Raw genomic sequence first — 20,554 nt, 5'->3', positions numbered from 1 at the left:
AATAACCATGTATTGAGGGCTTTCCACACCGGGCAGTGTGCTAGATGCAAAGTAAATACCCAGTGTGTGAACTACATATACTGTATTGTTCCTAATATTTTTATTCCTTTTTTGCCAAGGGAAAGGAATTCTTATTAACCAGGCACTATGTTATTAGATTAATTAATCCTATTAGATTAAAGATATTAAGTTGTAATTGTTCTGAGCTTATAAATAGAACATTCTGCCCAAGCTATATTACATACCACTTCTCAGTCATAGCTTCAATAAATTAATGCAGAATTGTTAATAATAGCAGCCAACCCTTATAAAAAACAGACTATTGGGCAAGTGTAGTTCTATGAGTGGCAAGACTATTTCATTATAATATGTCAGGCAATTACAATGTGCTGTGCAAATGCTAAACAACTTTACAAATGTAATCTTATTGTATTCCTATTGTAATTTACATATGTATTCCTGTTGACCCTGTGAGGGAAGTACAGTCAGCTCTCTCTATCCAGGGGTTTCGTGAATTCATGAATTCAACCAAGACCAAAAATATTCAGGGAAAATAATTGCATCTTTACTAAACATTTACAGAATTTTTCTTGCTATTATTCCGTTAACAATACCCAATAACAACTATTTACATGGTATTTACATTGCATTAAGTATTATAAGCAATTGAGAGGTGGTTTCAAGTGTAAGGGAGGATGATCATAGGTTATATGCAAATACTACTCCATTTTTTTTCTAAGGGACTTGAACATTCATAGATTTGAGTATCCTTAGGGACTGTTAGAACCAATCCTACATAATACCAAAGAATGACTATATTTGATTCTCATTTTACAGATCAGGAAATTGAAGCCCAGACAAATTCAGAAACTGCCTCAAGATCACAGGGCTAATAAGAAATGACACAGGAGTCAAACTCAGTTCTTTTCAATGCTGAACCAAAGCTCTCCCCATTCTGCCACACAGGGGTTTTTTTTGTTTGTGACCTCTAGTGAGGATCAGCCTCTGCACCTGCCAGGTGGTATCACCAGGTTCTGCTGAGAATATTATCAAAAGATCAGACTTCCAAATCCTAGTCCTACCTGCAGTACTGATTAGCCTACATGGTTCATTAATGACACACAAATTGCCATCTAGTTGGAATACCGTTTTAGTTTCATTCAAAAAACACACAATGGCATTTTGTATAAATTGTAAAGATGCCCAGGTGTGTCCCTCTATGCCCTCTAAGAATAGATGGTATGCTTTGTATACTGTTAAAGTCTTTATAACTCAAAGAAGGCTTGGGAGGCTGTGACTTCTGAGGCATTGTTCTGTTTCTTCCCACATGGGTGTGTCCATCCTGTAATATTCAAGCACTTTGCAGATGACATATTTTTCTTTCTATATGTGTATTACTTCAATTAAAAGTGAGGGTAATCAAATTATGTACATGTACAAATATGAAATTATGAATACCACTATTATGTAAAATTACAATGCACCAATAAAAAAATATTGGAAAAAAGTGAATAAAGAAGGAAACTTTCCAGTGGGGTAAGGAGAGTAAGGTTAAGCTGGGCTGGGGATATAGCTCAATAGATGAGCACTCATTTAGCATGAGAGAGGCCCTGGATTCAATTCCCAGCACCCAGGGAATAAAAAGGAAGAAAAAAGTAAGGGAAATAAAAAGAATGGTTCTCATCCAGTATTTACAGAACAATGAACGCCATGTGCCTGTCTCCCAGCTGCAACATTTATCCACTCATGGCCAGACCGCTTTCATCTATGACCCCTCCACTCCCTCCACCACACCACTCCCCTGGATTATGTTGAAGTGAATCCCAGAATCCTACCGTTTTGTCATCAGCTCTCACCCTGTGTTCCCTATGTGATTTTTCAGGCCACTACATGTACGTGGACTCAGTTTACGTCAAGCACTTCCAAGAGGTGGCTCAGCTCATCTCCCCCATGACCACGGCCCCCATGTCTGGCTGCCTGTCCTTCTATTACCAGCTCCAGCAGGGGAATGACAACGTCTTTTCCCTTTACACTCGGGATGTGGCTGGCCTGTATGAGGAGATCTGGAAAGTGGACAATCCAGGGAATGCAGACTGGAACCTTGCAGAGGTCGAGTTCAGCGCTCCTTACCCCATGGAGGTAAGTGTGCCCTGAGCAGGTGTTGCTTTGGGGATCCACCCACACACTGGCAGGGAGGTCCACACACAACACCTGTCAGTCTTCTTTTCCTGCTGCATCTCAATCTTTCTTTTAAGGTGGGCATGCATTGAATTTCTATTTAAAGTTTTTATTTTGCACTGACAATCAAAAGTGAGGGTTGAGGTCTACCGACTAGATTTCCTAGGCATGTGTTCCCTCTGAACCTTGCATTATGACCATGGAAAGTTCTAAGATGGAAATAAGCAACAGCAACCAGTTCCATCTTTGGGGAATTCCATTCCCCAAAGCAGTTTTGAAGGTTTCCCTTAACTAAGAGACTTGTCTTTCTAGAAAAAAAACTGACTTAAATCCTTTCTTTGCAGCATAAATAATGTCATAAAAATCAAAAATAAACTTATTACTAAAGTGCCGCAGTCCGGCTGCAGCAAAATAACCGGGGGGTGACGAGCAACTTGTGTACATTGATACAGCATGAGAGGGAGCCGTTTATTGTAGGACAGGAGGGGTATTTATACATTCCACACACCTTATCTTAATTAACATAAACTAGATACAGCAGTCAACCAATAAGGAATCTCCACACTTAATGGCTCCCTGGCTTTACTTCACAAACCACTCCCTCTGGCAAAATGCCAGGCGCCATCCAGACTTGTTTACAGACCTTAACACTAAAGCCCTAATTTGAAACAAATCTTGATGAATTTATCTTACAACTGTTTTTACGGTTATATAAATGATAAATGTGCAATGCGGAAGAATTACAAAATTCAAAGAAGCAAAGTAAGTTAAAATGCCCCAGGCCAATCCCACAAAAATGAAGAACACTAACATTTTGGTGTTTATCCTTGTAGACCTTTCTCTAAGCATATATATTAGTATATATATCCATGTATATGTTTGAGAACTTTTAAGTACTTTCAAGACTATTATCCAATAAAATGGTAAAATTATCCCCATATTTACAGATGAAAAAGGAGAAACAGAGTGTCCAAGAAAGTTGACATCATTTTTTAGGTCACACAGCTGGTGAATGCCAGAGAGCTTAGGAAATTTCCTAGACTAAAATCTGACCCACAGCTGTAGGAGGAGGCTCAGCTCTGTCTGAGGGCCCATGGGACCTGGAGGATCAGATAGCACTGTGGTTGCTATACATGAAAGATATGCTCTAAGGACCTGGAGCTATAAGTGGAGTCTCAGGTACCACAAGTTTTTAATACCCCCCACTTCTCACTTTATGCTTTTGTAATGTCTTCCTTGGTTTCCTTTAAAGTGCAAAAGAACTAGATTATTCTTCTGGCTGCTTTTCAGTGGTGCCATCTGCTAGCCTGCTGTAGGGCTGCAGAGAATGCTGGGATTGGGTCTTGGTTTCTGATGTGATCCATCTACTGACGGCATGCCTGACACTCTCCCACCTCCTTCTTTTTTTTTTTTTTTTTTTTTTTATTTTTAGTTATCGGCGGACACAACATCTTTGTTTGTATGTGGTGCTGAGGATCGAACCCGGGCCGCACGCATGCCATGCGAGCGCGCTACCACTTGAGCCACATCCCCAGCCCCTCCCACCTCCTTCTTATCTTCCTCTTCTCCCCACCCCCGAATGGCCCCAGAGAGGACATGGTGGATTTGTTGTTTTCTTTCTTTTCTTTTTTTCTTTCTTTCTTTTTTTTTTTTTTTTTTTTTTTTTGGTAGCTTGTGGGCTATTTCCTAACCCAAAGTCTGACCAATTTGCTCTTGCAGCCCAGTGGAAAATTTTCTATGTGTTTGGGTTTCAAGGAGGAAAAGAAATGCATGTACTGCTTCAGAACATTTCCCTTCTATTAAAGTCAAGTGAGTCACACACACATGGCACACACACACTCACTCACTCATACATCCTCACAGTCTTTTCTTTACCATCTCCTCTCCTCTGACCATGAACTCTGCTCAGATAACGTTTGCATGAGTGAAATGTTGCTGAAATTTTTTAAATCAATACTTGAGAAGTTACAATGCCCAACACTACTAAATTTAAACACATCTTTGAGTCCACATGAATGTGGTTTTGTTCCACTGGTCTGAACCTATTCACTGGTATTATTTGCTCTTGCTAGTTGCCAAGAAAAGAAACTTGTCCAACAGAAATCAGAGAATTTAATGTCACCATATTCTCAAATAAATTTTAAAAAAGGAAAACAAACATTGGAAATTTTCAGAACAAGAAAAAACACATTGGCATGTGGACTGTGATTAGCATATCCTCATCAGAAACATTATCCTTAATCTACCTACTCAATGTGAACAATTTGTTTGCTTTACCAGTCAGTGCATTGAAAGCTCAATGTCATGGATCTGGGTCAATTTGTATACTTAATTTGCCCCTCTCATATATTCTTTCATTCATCTGTTTCTTCATTCATTTGTTCCTTCATTTATAACCCTTTTCTCTGGTCAAGAGAAGCTTACAGGGCTCCCCATAGATTTTGGAGAGTCTGGATACCAGGTCCCTCTAGGACTATTGTGATTAAGCTGAAAGGGACCTTACAAACCATCTAATCCAATTTCCTTTTTGCAAAAATGAAGAAACAGAGTCCTGAAAGAAAGAAAGGACCTATTCAGGCCCATTAGTGTAGTAGCTAATTGAACTTGGAATTGAATATAAGTTCAAGAGGGAGTTAAGCTGAAGGAAAACATACAAAATAGTTCAGAGCTTCTTACATACCTGATGCTGTATTAGGATTAATCTTTATATACATTATCTCATTTAATCTACCCCACAGTTCCTCAAGGGAGATGTTATTTTGCCTGTTTTAACAGATGAGAAAAGCATGACCTTGAGAGATTTACTGATGTATCTAAGTTGCCTAACTAGTAAGTGATAAAATAAGATTTGAACTCTAGTCTCTCTGCCTCCAAGGCACTATTCTCTTGCAGAAGAGACTACAAACTAAAAGTCTATCGGTCAAATTTAGATCATAGTTATTTTTCTGGATGCTAGAGTGGTTTTCTGTTGTCTTTGTCTTTTTGGTGTCGTGATTTTGGTTTGATTGTTTTCACTTTTAATTAATTGCCAGCATTCAAAAATTCAAAAATTACAAATAAAACCTAAAGGTTCAAGTCCTTTTGATAATTTGTTGGCCACAGAGACATTAGACTTGTATTTTTTGCTAGAACTACCACAATGAGGTCACTCAAAAATGGGTGCCTACAAAACAGAAATGTAGTGTCTCATGGTCCTTGAGGCCTAAAGTCCATTATCAAGGGGTCAGCAGAACTTTCCTTCTGAGGACCCTAAGTGAATCTGTTCCCTGCTTCTTCCTTGGTGGTTTGCTGGCATACTTAGGTTTACAAGTCTCTGCTTCATCTTCACATGGCATTTTCTTTTTGTGTATGTCTCCTTCCACATCCGTATTTCCCAGGGGTTTTTTTGTTTTGTTTTGTTTTGTTTGTATGTGGACGTACCAGGGATTTAACTCAGGGGCACTCGACCACTGAGCCACATCCCCAGCCCTATTTTGTGTTTTAGAGACAGGGTCTCACTGAGTTGCTTAGTGCCTCACTTTTGCTGAGGCTGGCTTTGAACTCATGATCCTCCTGCCTCAGCCTCCCAAGCTGTTGGGATTACAGGTGTGTACCTCTGCTCCAAGCTCCATATTTCCTGTTTTTTTTTTTTATAAGAATGCCAGTCATTTGGATGAAAGGCCCTCCCTACTCTAGTAAGACCTCATCTTAACTAATTGCATTTGCAATGACCTTATTCCCAAATAAGGTAACATAGTAATGTGATGGGGTTAGGACTTCAACATGTGAATTGGCTGGGGGACCAAATTCAGCCCATAGCAGCCATAACATTCCCATAGGCCAGCAACTGATGAAGCTGAGTGGTAGTGCCCCCTCTAGAAGGGCTTACCTTCTTCTTTTCTCAAGAGTCTACACCACAGCAAGCCCACTTGTTGTGCATACCCTGCCTGCCTAGTGCTTATAGGTGTTTAAGTTTTAAGACCTGCTCCACACTGGGTCTTCTCATGCTCTAAACTCATACAGTGAAACTGGGTGTGCACCTGGGTAGTTTTCCCCATACAGGCAAAGGCTGTGTTGACCACACCTGATCCCCATGGTCACAGGCAGAAAGTTGATTGAGATCAGAGTTGTGGCAGGTAAAAAGTGAAACGGAAGGGATTGCACTCATTGACCCAGGTGTTTTCTAACCATTGGAACACATCTGGCCATGCTGAGATCAGGGTCCTCCTCTCTGACTGCTACTTTTTTGCCTAGGCCCTCATCTAGCACTCCATGTAGGGAGAAGGGAAAGAGACTAAGAGGGCTTAGCTACCTTTGGACAGCAAGGGAGAACCTGGCCTGCTTTCTTCACTTAGCCTATTTTTTTCTTTAATCAAAGTTTACAGTGCTAATGACTTCTAGAATTCTATCAGAAATAAGGTAAGCACTTAAGCTGATATTAACAGAAGAAGGAAATCCACCAGTGAATACCAATTTAGGGTTTCTGACATAGTCTACAAGGGCTGCTATAACAAAAGGCCATAGATTGAGTAACTTATAAACACTGGCATTTGTGTGTGTGTGTTTCTGAGGATCAAACCCAGGACTTTGCTCATGCTAGATAAGTTCTCTACCACTGAACCATGCCCCCACTTCAGAAATATTTCTCATATTTCTGAAGCCTATGGGAAGTCCAAGATCAAGCCAATGACAGATCTGGTGTCTGGTGAAGGTCTGTTTCCTGATTCATAGTTCACACTTTCTTGCCCTGTCCTCACATAATGGAAAAAGCAATGAGCTCCTTTGGGACTGTTAGAAGGGCACTAATCCCATGCATGAGGCCTCCACCTGCATGACCTAATCAACTCCCAAAAGGTCCCATCACCAAATTCCATCATATTGGGTATTAGATTTCAACATATAACTTTAAAAAAAAATTTTTTTATTTTTTAACTACATGACACCAGTGGAAAGTATTACAATTCTTATTACACATATAGGGCACAATTTTTCATATCTCTGTATATAAATTATGTTCATGCCAATTTATGCCTTTATACATGTACTTTGTTGTTGTGGGTTTTTTTTTTTTTTTTTTTTTTTTTTTTTTTTTTGCATTACTCAACATATAACCTTTTAGGGGAAAAAACATCCAAACTATAGCACAAACTTTAGCAGTTTCATCCTCCCTAACAGAGACTTTGAGGTGGAGTAGGGTACTGTCTAAACAATTATTTGGGGGAACTCGATTACATAGGTACTTATAATTTGACCTGGTTTGATTTACATATCATTTTCCAACAGCTTAACAGAAAATATGTAAACAGGTGAAAACATATAATTTTCTTTCCCAGGTTATCTTTGAGGTTGCTTTCAATGGTCCCAAAGGAGGATATGTTGCCCTGGATGATATTTCTTTCTCTCCTGTGCGCTGCCAAAATCAGACAGGTGAGTATTCTCTTTTTCTTCTTTTCCCAATTTGGAATTGTCTTTTCTCAATAGATGCCTGTGGTCAGGCCTTGCTTTAAATTATCTTTTATTTCCTCATTCTCATCCTTTAAAAGTTAATTAACCAAAGAGTAATTTGGGGGGATTATTATCCTCTTTTTTCCCCTCACAGAGTGAATCTAATTTTTCTGAAGTCATAGGCCAGTTATATCTTAAGGCATTTTCATCTTCCCTGCCTACTGGAAAAAGAAAATTAAATAACACGATTTTACTCCAGCCCATCTTTCTCTTTAAAGGATATCTTGGACCCATAAATGGGTGGCTGAGGATATGGGAAAAAACTTTCACAATCTACCAAATAGAATTATAAAAACTCCTTCCAACTTTAAGTATCCAAGATTTATGCCCCTATGTGTAAGGATGTTAGTGTTGATAGATCTCTCTACAATAGTTTTGACTAAATATTACATCTCTTAATTTAATTACTTTCTCTTTCAAAAAGAACCCTCAGATAATTTTATCATGGAAAAATTTTGCAGTGCCATAATTTTGGTGTTTGGAGAGAAAATTTTTTACTTCCTGAGAAAATAAATAAGCAAATTAACTCAAAATGTATTATGAAATAAATGTTTTAGAATAAGAAAGATGACAATATATTAATGATAACCTAGATCAATGGCATTAACCTTACCATTTAGTGAATTTGTTTCCTGGAGAGACCCAGGGAGACACTCTGATCACCCATCTTATTAATGAGTACTTGTTCTAGGTTTTGGAGCATGGGAAATAACTTTTTTTTAAAAAAAGAATTTTTTCTTAGTTAGAGATGGACACAATACCTTTACTTTATTATTATTTTTATGTGGTGCTGAGGATTGAACCCAGTGCCTCACACATGCTAGGTAGGTGCTCTACCACTAAGCCTCAATCCCAGTCCCAGGAAATAACTTCTGAACCTGACTTTCAGTTAAGAGACTTGCTCGTCAGTTTAATAGGGTTTCAGATATATTCTACTATCAAGGAGACTAAGAAAAATAGTATTTTCTACTTGAGCTAAATTATTATCTCCAAATTAGAAATCTAATTTGCTTAAACTAATTTTTTGCTAATTCTAATTTTTTAAAAAGTAGGGAAATAGCTTGGTGGGGTGGCGCATGTCTGTAATCCCAGTGGCTCCTGAAGCTGAGGTTGAAGGATCGTGAGTTCACAGCCAGTCACAGCAAAAGCAAGGTGCTAAGCAACTCATTGAGATCCTGTCTCTAAATAAAATACAAAATAGGGCTGGGGATGTGACTCAGTGATGGAGTGCCCCTGAGGCCAATCCCTCGTACACCCCTCCTCAAAAAGTAAAGAATAGATAGAATCAGGCTGGATTTACATGTTTTATCATTTTTCAAGTGTGTATGTGAGTGCTACATATAAAACCCAGGGCTCTCACACAACCATTCTACCACTGAGTGACACACCCAGCTCCCATTTTATACATTTTAAGTGATTGAACCCAAATAATATCAAAGAGTATCTAAGTTTGACAAAAACACAGAAACCAAAACTGTTTCACTTCTCCTAAAATTTGATGACTTCTTAATTCCACCAGCTAATATTTTAATTATGTTAGCAATAATTTCACAACCTCTTTATCAGTATTTTTAGGATGTTCCTCTTCTCTGTTACTAGACAGTTATATTGAATTTTATATTTCCATGTTATATATGTGAGAGAAGAAATATTTACTCAATATCTGCACTGGATAGAGGGTGAGATGAAGAAGTAGCTGAGAGGTAATGGGATCAATCTTAATAAATGCTCTGCTTTTTAAAAAGATTCAGAATATGTATAAGCTCTTGCCTACTACATTGGTGGTCTGATTAGTGAAAGGGAAAAATTCCAGCAAAATGAGACCCATTTAAGATGTCTGGTAAGCCCTCAGTCTGTAAAAACACAGCCCACATAGAAACGTCTTCCCTATAGGAACCCCCTCTGAATTCATTTTTATACCAGTAGGTTCATGGAGGCTTCATACTGGTCTTCAGAACTTCCCACCACACCAACTTGGCTTTAAAGTGGTTTAATTCCATCATCACAGTGTTATGCTTAAGAACTGGGAATTTGGATTCACATTCCTATTCTGCCACTTAAAATCTGTGTGATGTTGGTCATGGTATTTAACCTCTTTGAGATTCCATTTTCACAACTATGGAGCAAAGATGGAAGAATCTGTTTCAGAGAGTGGTTGGGAAGATTTATGTGTTAATGTCTGTTACGGCCATAGCATAGAGTATGAGACAAAAAAAAATGATTGGTTGTGAGGCAATATTATTAATTCAAGTTTCAAAATATGTCCATCCCTTTTCTGAAGAACAGCGGGTCAGACTGAAGTGAAAGAAAACCAGCAGCAGGCACAGCCTGTGTGTCAACTGAATCCACTTCACTGAGCAGCTGTGGGCCTGACTCAGAGTCTCTAGAAGCTTAACCCTTTGACTTTTATACTTCATCTTGCATTTCACAAATAGTTTATGCCCTTCTGTTTTATAACAGGTGCCAACTTTTTTTCCTTATCTTGGTTAGCTCCAGACTTCTTGTCTTTCCTTTCCCCAGCTGGATCTAGAGTTTTCTTTCCTCATCTCCCTAGTAGTCTGAGACAGGAATTATTTCAACATATGAAGGATCACATTCCCACCATCTAGCTGGCTTTAAAGTTAATACAGACCTGAAATGCATCACATAATTACAGATGTTTAACACTAATATCACATATTGCCCCGGAATTCTTCCAGAAAACAGTGATACTTGCCTCCCCACTTTGAATTATAGCACCTCACAAATTCCCTTGAACTGGAGCTAACACTCTAAAAATATGCTCTCCTTTTGGTCGAGAAGTCTTTGAATGCCTCACAAGCCATCCTGTTCACTTTTAGGAATCCTGCCTGGATGCCCAATCCCAAACTGATAGCCCCACTGCTCTGCCATTTGCAGGCCCAAAATCTTCTCTGTGCTTGAGTCCACCTAATCCCCAGGTGAAGGTCGGAGAGAGCCCTGACACTCACTGTATTCCTCTCAGAGGATCACTACCTGAATCCTTGAATCTTCTCTGCCTAGTCAGTGGCTCAGCCCCATGTGTCATCAATGTTCTCCAGGAGAATGCCAGGTCCCACTCACTCTTCCCCAAGACAGCTTTGGTTTGTATCCACCTGCTTTAGGGCCTGGCTTATTTGAAATAAAGCTGCTCTGCAAATTTAGCAGCCTTCAGAGCACACCATATTCAGTGTCTCTCTTTTAGTACCACAGGGGCTGATGAGCCTCTTAGATCTATAGAACTGATGATGAGTTGGTCTCCATGAACTCCATGGAGCAGAGGAAAGGATGAGAAGCACTCCCCAACTGTTCTTCTCAATTGTAACACACTCCAGCTAATTAGATTATCTTCAAAGCCTCTTACTTCCAAGAAGTTCAAATGTCAGAACCAAGTAATTAAAAGTTACATGATGATGCTTTTCTGGTAACTTGCTTCATGGGGCTTTGTATCTTTTTTCCTGATCATCAACTGATGCTTAGGGGCTTCCATCTGTTTCTGATTCCTTCCTGTGCTTCAAATATCTTATTAACACTCCCCAGTAGCTCATTTTGTGATCACCACTTGACCCATAAACAAGCTTGAAGCAAAGGCTTGACCTCTACCCCTGATCTCCAGGCAGCTCTATGTGAGTCAAAAAAAAAAGCCCTCTGGCCCCATCTTCCACAACTGCATACTGTCTTAGGGCAAATGAGCATTCTAGGGGAAGACGATTTAGTATTAAAGTTAACTTTTGAGATTTTGTTTATATCAGACCACAGACAAATCCGCTGCTAAGACTAGGTATTTAGTAAAACAATATAATCCCACTATGAGGACACTCAATATAATCACCCATGGTGACTCAGTTCATCACCATGATCCTTGCTTACTTTCAAGTTTTGTTTTGTTTTTTAATAGACTTCATTTTTTAGAGCACTTTTAAGTGTACAGAAAAATTGAGCAGAAAGTACAGAGATTTTTTTTACATACCTCTCCCCCAATAAACATCAATGTCAACCAGATTCTAGTTTACACTAAGGTTCATTCTTGGTATTGTATATTTTATGGGTTTGGACAAATTTATACTGACATATATTCCCCATTGTAGTGTTATACAGAATATCTCTCCCTGCCCTTCCAACTGCTGATCTTTTTATTGTCTCCTTAGTTTTGCATTTTCTAGAATACTGTATAGATGAACTCATAGTATTTAGCTATTTCATATTGGTTCCTTCACTTAGTAATATGCATTTAAGTTTCCTCTATGTCTTTTGGTGGCTCAGTAGCTCATTTCTTTTCAGCAATAATGTTCCATTTTCTTGATATGCCGCAATTTGCGCTCACTCACCTACTGAAGGACATCTTGGTTGCTTTTGTGCTTTAGTGGTTAGAAATAAAAACTGCCATAAACTTTTAGGTTTTACTATTATCTGCCACCTCATCCTACACATATAATAAATGGGCTAAGATTCTCTTGCAGCCACCCAAAAGTGCTGCTTTGAGATTCATTCCTGATGAATAATTTTATTTTGTGCATGGCAAATGGGAATACCACACCAATTCCTAAGCTTCATGGCCATCTGTAGATTTTGGATTTTCCTCTGTTTTTTCTTTACTAAATAGCAGAGGATTGACTAAGATTAAGAGCATCATGAGATTTCCTGTGGTCTCAAATCTCCATGGGAGAATGTTGAAGGATCCTTGTTTGTATGACATCAGACTCATTTTTCACAGACTTTGTCTTCAGGGCTTAAAGATACAACCTGGTGATGACAGAATCAGGACAGACTGGGTGGGGACTAATCCACCAGCCTTAGGGTACTGAGAATTCTCTTCCTCTCCTTTTCTCCTGCCTGGCTTATTAAAGTTTGTCCCTATAGCACATGACCTCAGATAGTATCAGGTTCCAGTTATACAGGAATATTTTCTTCCTATTCACTTTTGGTTATGTGTTGTTAGTCACTTATTTTCTTAATTTTGTGTTTTTCAGACTCATTTTTGTATCATTTCAAACTCAGACAAAATCTGCACCTATATTCCAGAGAACTGCCATATACTCTCCTTCTGAGTCTACAAAGTGTTAACATTTTGCCTTCTTTGCTTTAGCAACCACTTAAGAGTATGTTGGGGGCTGGGACTGTAGCTCAGTGGTAGAGTGCCTGCCTAGCATATGTGAGGCACTGGGTTTCATCCTCAGCACCACATATAAATAAATAAATAAATAAATAAATAAAGATATTATGAGCATCTACAACTAAAAATAAAAATAAAATAAAAGAGTAGGTTGCAAACATCAAGCCTTTACACTGTGTATTTATAAAACCAAACATATTCGGCAACAGAACTAAAGAATGATTACAAAGTTTGAGAAGTTTAATACTTATACAATATTTTCAACTAACTTTCAGTTCATATGATGATTTCTCCAATTGCTCTTATAATGTCCTTAATAGTTCTCTGGGTCAGGATTGAATTTTGGATCCCTCCTTGCATTTAGTGTCATGCCTGTTTCCCCCTCTTTAATCTGGGCCAGTTTCTAAATCCACCTGAAAGTTTTCTTTCTTTGAAAATTGACAAATTGAAAGCAAGTGAGTCTTTATCCCTAAACAGCTTCCTGTGCCACCAGCTCACAGGAAGAACTTAAATGTCTCTCAAGATGATTACCCAGTTATACAAATTAGCATCCCCTCTCCCTGACCCCAGAATATTCTACCAGCATGCAGACCAGGATCACACTTAGATAGACTGAACATGTCTCAAACTACTATAGTCACATCCCCTCTGGACCCAAAGGGCAATCTACAATCTAAATAGTGAGATTTATGAGTCATTTGTTAATAGGACTAGATGTTATTCTCAAAAGTGCAGTTGTCTTTTATGGTCTATTCCCTTCAGGTAATCTGGGCTGTGGTGATATTTATAGACCAAGATAAATAATACCAGAACTCTGCAAAGCCAGAATAATAGCAGCCCCCTGTTAGAACTGGTGCAACTTTTGAGCCAGGTATGGTGGTACGCACCAGGTGTGGTGGTAGTAGAATCCCAGCTATTAAGAATTATAGCTACTATGGAATCCCAGCTATTCAGGAGACCAAGGCAGGAGGATCACAAGTTCAAGGCCAGCCTGGGCAATTTAGCAAGATCAATCTCAAAATAAAAAAGGGGCTGGAGATGTACAGCACCCCTGAGCCCCATTCCTAGTACTGAAAAAAAATGGTGTAGCTTGGAATTGTGTGGTTTACAATAAGTATTGATTTTCTCCAAGCACATCAGCTCCTACTACCAAGGCCAATTATAAACAGATCCGGGCTATACTTCTGACAGAGATTCATCAACAAAGGAAAATTGTTTCTGGAAAATATTATCTTCAAAATAATATTTCTTACAGAAAAATTAAGAATCTCTTAAAAATCTGTTCCTTTCTGTTTTAAACTTTGAGTGAATTTTGAGCTGTCAAGGATATGAACAAATGCTCTGAATCTTTACATCCCAAGAGGAAATTCCTCTTGAAATCTGGTACTTATTTATTTTTAAGAGAATGTGATGAACAGGGCTTCTTCCTCCCCTCCCCATAGAGAGGAAAAGAACAATTTTCCTGTCATGTTTAAACATTGGTTTGATGCTACCCATCCGCCTGCCACTCAAGTAAAAATATTTTGTTGTGTTTTACCTCCATAGTCTCCCCTGGCACAACTGTAACCATGTCTGTCAGTCAGCTGATGTAGTCCTTTGAGGTCATTGGGCTTGACTATAACTTTGGTTCTCATTTTCTCAGAGCTTCCTTTTAGTGCTGTGGAAGCAAGCTGCAATTTTGAGGAAGATCTCTGCAACTTTTACCAAGATAAAGAAGGTCCAGGTTGGACCCGAGTGAAAGTAAAGCCAAACGTGTATCGGGCTGGAGACCACACTACAGGCTTTGGTAAGTCGGGAGTCTCACATGGGACATCTTGGTGTGGTGTTCATGCATCATTGGCCATTTTTACTCCTTACCTATGTCAAAACCGAAGGAAAGAGAGAGGAGGAGAGAGAAAGCAAGCAAGCCAGCAGGCAGGCAGGCAGGGAGGCATCTCTGAGGAAGTAAAGATAATCAGTAATGTTGTGTTTGACCATTTTTTAAAAATTGTAATTCAAGTTGGCTATACAAGCAAAAGTATCTGCCTATTAATTAAATAGTCAAGCCTTTGAAAATTATTTTGCTGTTCACTTTAAATGAAATACTCTTTCAAATTTATTGGATTCTGTTTATATGAATTCTCCAGAATAGATACATAGAGACAGAAGGCAGATTAGTGGTTGCCAGGGACTGGAGTGGGAGGAACTAAGGAGTGACTGTTTAATGGATACAGGGTTTGCTTTGGGGGTGATGAAATTGTTCTGGAACAAGATAACTGTGATGGTTGTACAGTATTGTGAATGTGCTGAATTGTGCACTTTAAATTGTTAAAATGGTAATTGTATGTTATATATTTTATGTTGCGTGTAAAAATATATATCATGGGAAGAAAAGATGCTACTGAACAATGGATGTGATCTATGAGGAGCTCTTAGAAATCAGTTTGAGCACCTTGTGTATGGATTCATATTTCTTTAATGACATCCTTTGTGGATCTCACCCCAGGAGAGACTGGTAGAAAGAGCTTCATCACAAGGCACACACTGTCTCATTCATTTATTCATCAGGTATTCATATCCTGGTGAATTTACCCTGATGCCAATAAAACTGAAGTTACAGGTCCCCTCACTTGCACAGGCCCTGAGAAAGGGCTTAGAAGGGGCCATTATAACATTGAACCTGTTATTTGATATTATTCTTTTTTTAGAGATTTCCCAATTTGTAGAAATGCAGGCCCTAGAAAAGCTATTCTGACCTGACCAGATGAATGCCCAGAATATACAGTAATGGTGAGTCAGATATGAATCCTAGTCTTGCTGGCTGACAATCATTTCAATGGATAAGCGAAATGTTAGAAAAATGTGTACACAATACACTTCTCAGGAAGAAAATTATTCCTGCCAGGTAGGAAATCTTCCTTTCCATCCTAGTTTCTGTGGCTGGAGCTGAGAATTAAACTGACATAAGACATATAACAGGAGAAAAACATACACATTTTATTTAGTATGTTTACATAGTCTTCATAAGAAAAATTGAAGAATTAAAGAAACACATAGGCCTGAGAGAGCTTATTTATCAATTTTAATGAAGAATGATTAAACTGTGCAGAAGTGACAAGACAAAGGAAAAGGGCTGAAGCTTCCAGGGATACTAAATTATGGGAAAGTGACTAGGACATACATGGGGGGAAAGTAATGGAAGATAAGGGTTACTTTAGTATGTTTGTTTGTACAAATCCACTTTAATATCATCTCCCAATAGAAAAAATATTAACTCCCAGTCCCTGGTGATTAGAATACTCTTCCCTTCCTGGAACAGGGTGCTGGGAAGACACCTTGTTCATGGGAAGTTTTATGACATGGTTTTAAGTAGAAAGAGGGAGGGCAGAGAGCCCTGCTGTCGCAATGGGTCAAAGGTGTGATTTATACAGTGCAGGGGAGAAATAAAAAATGTCCACGTACTTCTGCCCTACTCAATGCTTTATTCACCTAAATCACTCAATACAATTTCACTCTATAGGTTCTTAATCAAGAAAATGACAATCCTCAGTGCTAGGCACTGCAATAGACATAATCAATTCACAGCAAACAATTTTAGATTAATTCTAAGCACTGCAAACACACTTAATCATGACAGGCTAATTGACAGACATTCCTTCTGCATGCTAAGTGACTTGTTTGTGCCTGTCAGATCAAAAGTCTCAAGCCTTAGGCTTAAAGTCCAGCAGATGCACACTCAAACCAGGAACAGGTCTGATCAGGTCAGGAACCAAGGCAGGCTTCTCCTGAGAGGGTTGTAGGGAGAAGTTGCAGCTCTCGGGGTAAAGATGTGGCTGTAGAGTCTGAGAGGTGAGGAAAATACAGAGGATCAGCAAACAATGAAAAGTATTAGGATGTCAGTCCAGGTCCTCATCAGGTTCTCAACATGAGGGCATCATTGTCGACTGGCTGAATGTCTGTTCATTTTCTCCAATATTTATATCAAATTTTGGGGCTTTTGACCCCTCTTTTAATCCTTATCAGTTGCCACCAGGTCTCTCAGTGACATCATTTACCCTGGGGTTAAAACATCTGGTCTGGTGGTCCCCACACTGATCTTTTCACCTTTCCTTCTTATCGGGTAAGGATAACCTGCCAGAGGCTTCACTCTGAGTTTATCAGGGTAGGAAGAAGTGACTTGTTTGTGCCTGAGGGCCATACTGGAGGGTTCCACTAGGCTTGGCTGGTGAAACTGCAGATTTCAAACTGGAGTTTTAAAATGGCTCAGGCTTAAGTCCATCCTTACACTTTCTGCCTCTGCTGTTTCTCAAGTATTCTTCAACTCAAAATCATCAGCACTCCAAAGAGGCTCATCTGGCAGCAACACATCTGATCTCCTTCAGTGAATATGACAATCCAGGGAGGAACCTGACTTGGCTTGGGGATTCAGGGAAGGTTTCTCTGAGGGAAGTTGCAATTAGCTGAGAGAGTGTGAGTAACCAAACAGAGGAGAAGTGTCTGTAAAGGCTTTGAAAAGAGCTGATCACACCAACACATAGGAAGGTTAGCATGACTGTACCATGGGGAAGTGGGGGCGAGAGTGGAAGACATGAAGTTATTGAGGGAGATAGGTTATGGATGCGGAAGACCAGAGTAAGTGCTGGGGATTTGATCCCCTAAAGAAAATGAGAAGGTAATGCCAGATTCGTGGGACCCCAGTAGACCTCCAGGAGCTGAATCCGATGCAATCACACAAGAGTCTTTATTGCAAGCTTGAGCCTGGACTCAACAACCATTTCCAAAGCAGCAGTCCTGAGGAGTGAGTCCCAGTCCTTTGTTCAGTGAGATTTTATAGGTTTTGGAGGTATACTCTATGCATCACAGCATCACACAGCAAATCATTTCACCCCACGGGAAAATCAAACAACAACTCTTAACATTGATTAGCACATTCACTGGTGGGAACAAGTTGGGGAAGGGTGATTGGTTAGTACAAGAGAGGGGGATTGGTTTGAACTGATTGGTTTAATCCGTGAGGGGTGTATGTGCAAAACTACATGGTTTCCTACCATGTTCTCAACCACCCAGACTACTGGGGGGTCATCTGGCATCCCAGGTATTCTCCCTGTCTCATGCTGATTAGTGGTTGCTAGAGGGTTGCTATGGGTCATCACTTAGCCTAACTGAGTCAGGGACACCTAGCTTTGCAGATCTTTCCTGTTATTTGCAGACAAACAACTCAGCAGGTGGCTATCTACCCAGGAGTGCTCTGTGGGTTTCTCCAAGGACAAGGGTCACGCTCCCTCCCTCTGAACAGGCCTTGAGGTAGAAGCTATCTTCAAAAATGGAGTCACATCCGTTTCTCAAGAAGCCATTGAAAGATTTTAAGCAGAGAAGATAAGGATTAAATTTAGGATTTTAAAAGGTTGTTCTGGCTCTTGAGTGGCCGCCATATTAATCTGCTCCGGCTGCAGTAACAAAGTACCTCAGACGGGGCTGCTTAAACAACAGAAATGCATTGTCTCATAGCTCTGCTGGCTAGGTGAAGGCCTAGGTGCCTCAGGGTTGTTTCTGGGGAGGCCTCTCTTCCTGGCTTGCAGGCAGCCTCTTTCTCACTGTGCCCTCACATGTCCTTAAGAGGAAAGAGAGTGAGCTTTGGTGTCTCTTCCTCATCTTATAAAGTGAGTTAAATAACTGGTTAGAACTAAACTGTAGAGCAAACACTGAGGTGCCCAGAAAGAAAAAAAATAAATAAAAACAGGAGGATGAGCAGAAAAGGGAATAAAAACTAATGTGTTTTTTATTTTTTCTTTTCTGCCCTGGCTTTCTAGGATACATAGACCTATTTTAAATTGACTTTGTGGGTGGAAGGACAGGTGGGAGGGAGAGGTTCCTGTCCTTCTTTATGTTATTTAGAAGAAATAAGGGAAGAACATAGATCTTCAGCACCCTCTGATTGGAAACCTATTCTTTGGGGACAGGTTTACACATGATCAGGAGAGGAGTAGGGTCTATCCAGACACACAAATGCCACAAAGCCTGTCAGACCAGCTAGTCATACTTTCCAGCCCTACTGGTCACTGCAAAGAGAGGAAGGAAAAGTAAACTCTGGGCCTTCCATTCACTATGACCTGGTACTATGCGTACCACCTAAGTCAGCCCGTTCACACCGGCAGCTCTTAGCCCCAAGCTGATTTCATCCCTTTCATTTTATGAAAAGTGTTACTCTTAACTGATGACTAGAATCTGGGCCTATGAAGTAGGAAATCTATACTAGTTCATGAAAATGATTTAGGATTGCAGAAGGTTTCATTTGCAATGGAGGCACATGGATGTTTTTTATCACTTAAAAATCCCTTCTTGGGGCTGTGGATGTGGCTCAGCTGTAGAGCCCTGATCTAGCATGTGCGAGACCCTGGGTTTGATCCTCAGCACCACATAAAAATAAATAAATAAAATAAAGGTATTGTGTCCAACTACGTCTAAAAATTAAATATTTTTTAAACCTTTCTTGCATTGTAGCCTATGGGAATAGTTTCTGCTGGTAAATCCCACTACCTTTAGCCACATTTACCACTTGATAATCTGGGGTAGATTATTTTGCCTTGCTGTTACACTAAATGTTTTGTCTTGTTGACAGGATATTACTTGCTGGCCAACACAAAGTTTACTTCTCAGCCTGGCTACATTGGAAGGCTTTATGGTCCCTCCTTACCTGGAAACTTACAGTATTGCCTACGTTTTTATTATGCCATCTATGGGTTTTTGAAAATGAGTGACACCTTAGCAGTTTATATCTTTGAAGAAAATCACGTAGTTCAAGAGAAGATTTGGTCCCTGCTTGAGTCCCCAAGGGGTGTTTGGATGCAAGCTGAAATCACCTTTAAGAAGCCCATGCCTACCAAGGTACAGTAGAACCGATACATCTTTTTTCCATTTGCAATTGTTGGACTGGACTAGTGAATTCCTGTTTAGTCACTGTCAGCTGGTAATGTGTTATGTCCCTTATATTTAGGCTCTCAGCCCTGCCCCCACACACTACCCCAGCCATGTACAAGTTATTCCTTCAGTTCTTCTTCAATCTGGGTCTCCAGATCATGACTATCCAGGGAGTTTGGTTATTTTTCATTTAAGGTCTCCTGTAGATTGTCCTCAGACTATAGTATGTGAAAACATTTCTCTCTCTCTCTCTCTCTCCTCTCTCTCTCCTCCCTCTCTCTCTCTCTCTCTCTCTCACACACACACAACACACACACATGCACACACATGTAAGAATGCTAGGATTTAAAAACAGATGAAATCACTGAGCCTGGTCCAGCGTTAAATGTTTAAGGTCAACAGCCTAAGGCTCTACTGTGTACAGGATGGGAAGAGGATGTATGCTCAATGTGTAGGTCCAACCCTGCCCCAGTCAGAGAATTTACATGAGGGATTCATCAGCAGCTGATCCTGATAGCAACAAGAATACAAAACACCTTTATTGCAGAGGAAAGGCAAAAAAAAAAAAAAAAAAAAAGCCTAATCTCCTAGGTTCCCAACTCATAAACTTAAGAAAATTTTTCAGATATGATAAATTCTGTCAATTACAACTACAACCCAGAAATGAAACTAATGAAACAAAAAAGATCCATTTTGTTTCAGCCTATCAATTAATCAACAAATATTTCTTGAGTATCCTCTCTGTGCAAGATAAGGGCCCACAGAAACGTGAAAAAGGTCCTTTCTCCAAACAGATGATTGGTACAATGGGAGTTCAGTAAATATTTTTGAATGAATTAATGAATCAATTGATCACATTCATTGTCCAGGAAATGCTCCAAGTCC

General features: G+C 39.6%; 1 protein-coding gene across 1 annotated transcript in view; it reads left to right on the top strand.

The window, feature by feature from the left end:
• Mamdc2 (MAM domain containing 2) overlaps nucleotides 1-20,554 on the top strand; it is a 168,895-nt gene that overhangs the window by 95,370 nt on the left and 52,971 nt on the right. Inside the window, exons 6-9 of the mRNA XM_027940136.2 lie at nucleotides 1,883-2,139; nucleotides 7,491-7,584; nucleotides 14,415-14,558; nucleotides 19,371-19,636. Coding sequence (XP_027795937.1) covers nucleotides 1,883-2,139; nucleotides 7,491-7,584; nucleotides 14,415-14,558; nucleotides 19,371-19,636 — 761 coding nt within the window. The remainder of the gene's footprint in view (nucleotides 1-1,882; nucleotides 2,140-7,490; nucleotides 7,585-14,414; nucleotides 14,559-19,370; nucleotides 19,637-20,554) is intronic.

Source organism: Marmota flaviventris, chromosome 13 (genome assembly GCF_047511675.1).
Source record: "Marmota flaviventris isolate mMarFla1 chromosome 13, mMarFla1.hap1, whole genome shotgun sequence".
NCBI lineage: Eukaryota > Metazoa > Chordata > Mammalia > Rodentia > Sciuridae > Marmota > Marmota flaviventris.
This window is presented reverse-complemented; position numbering and strand designations above follow the sequence as displayed.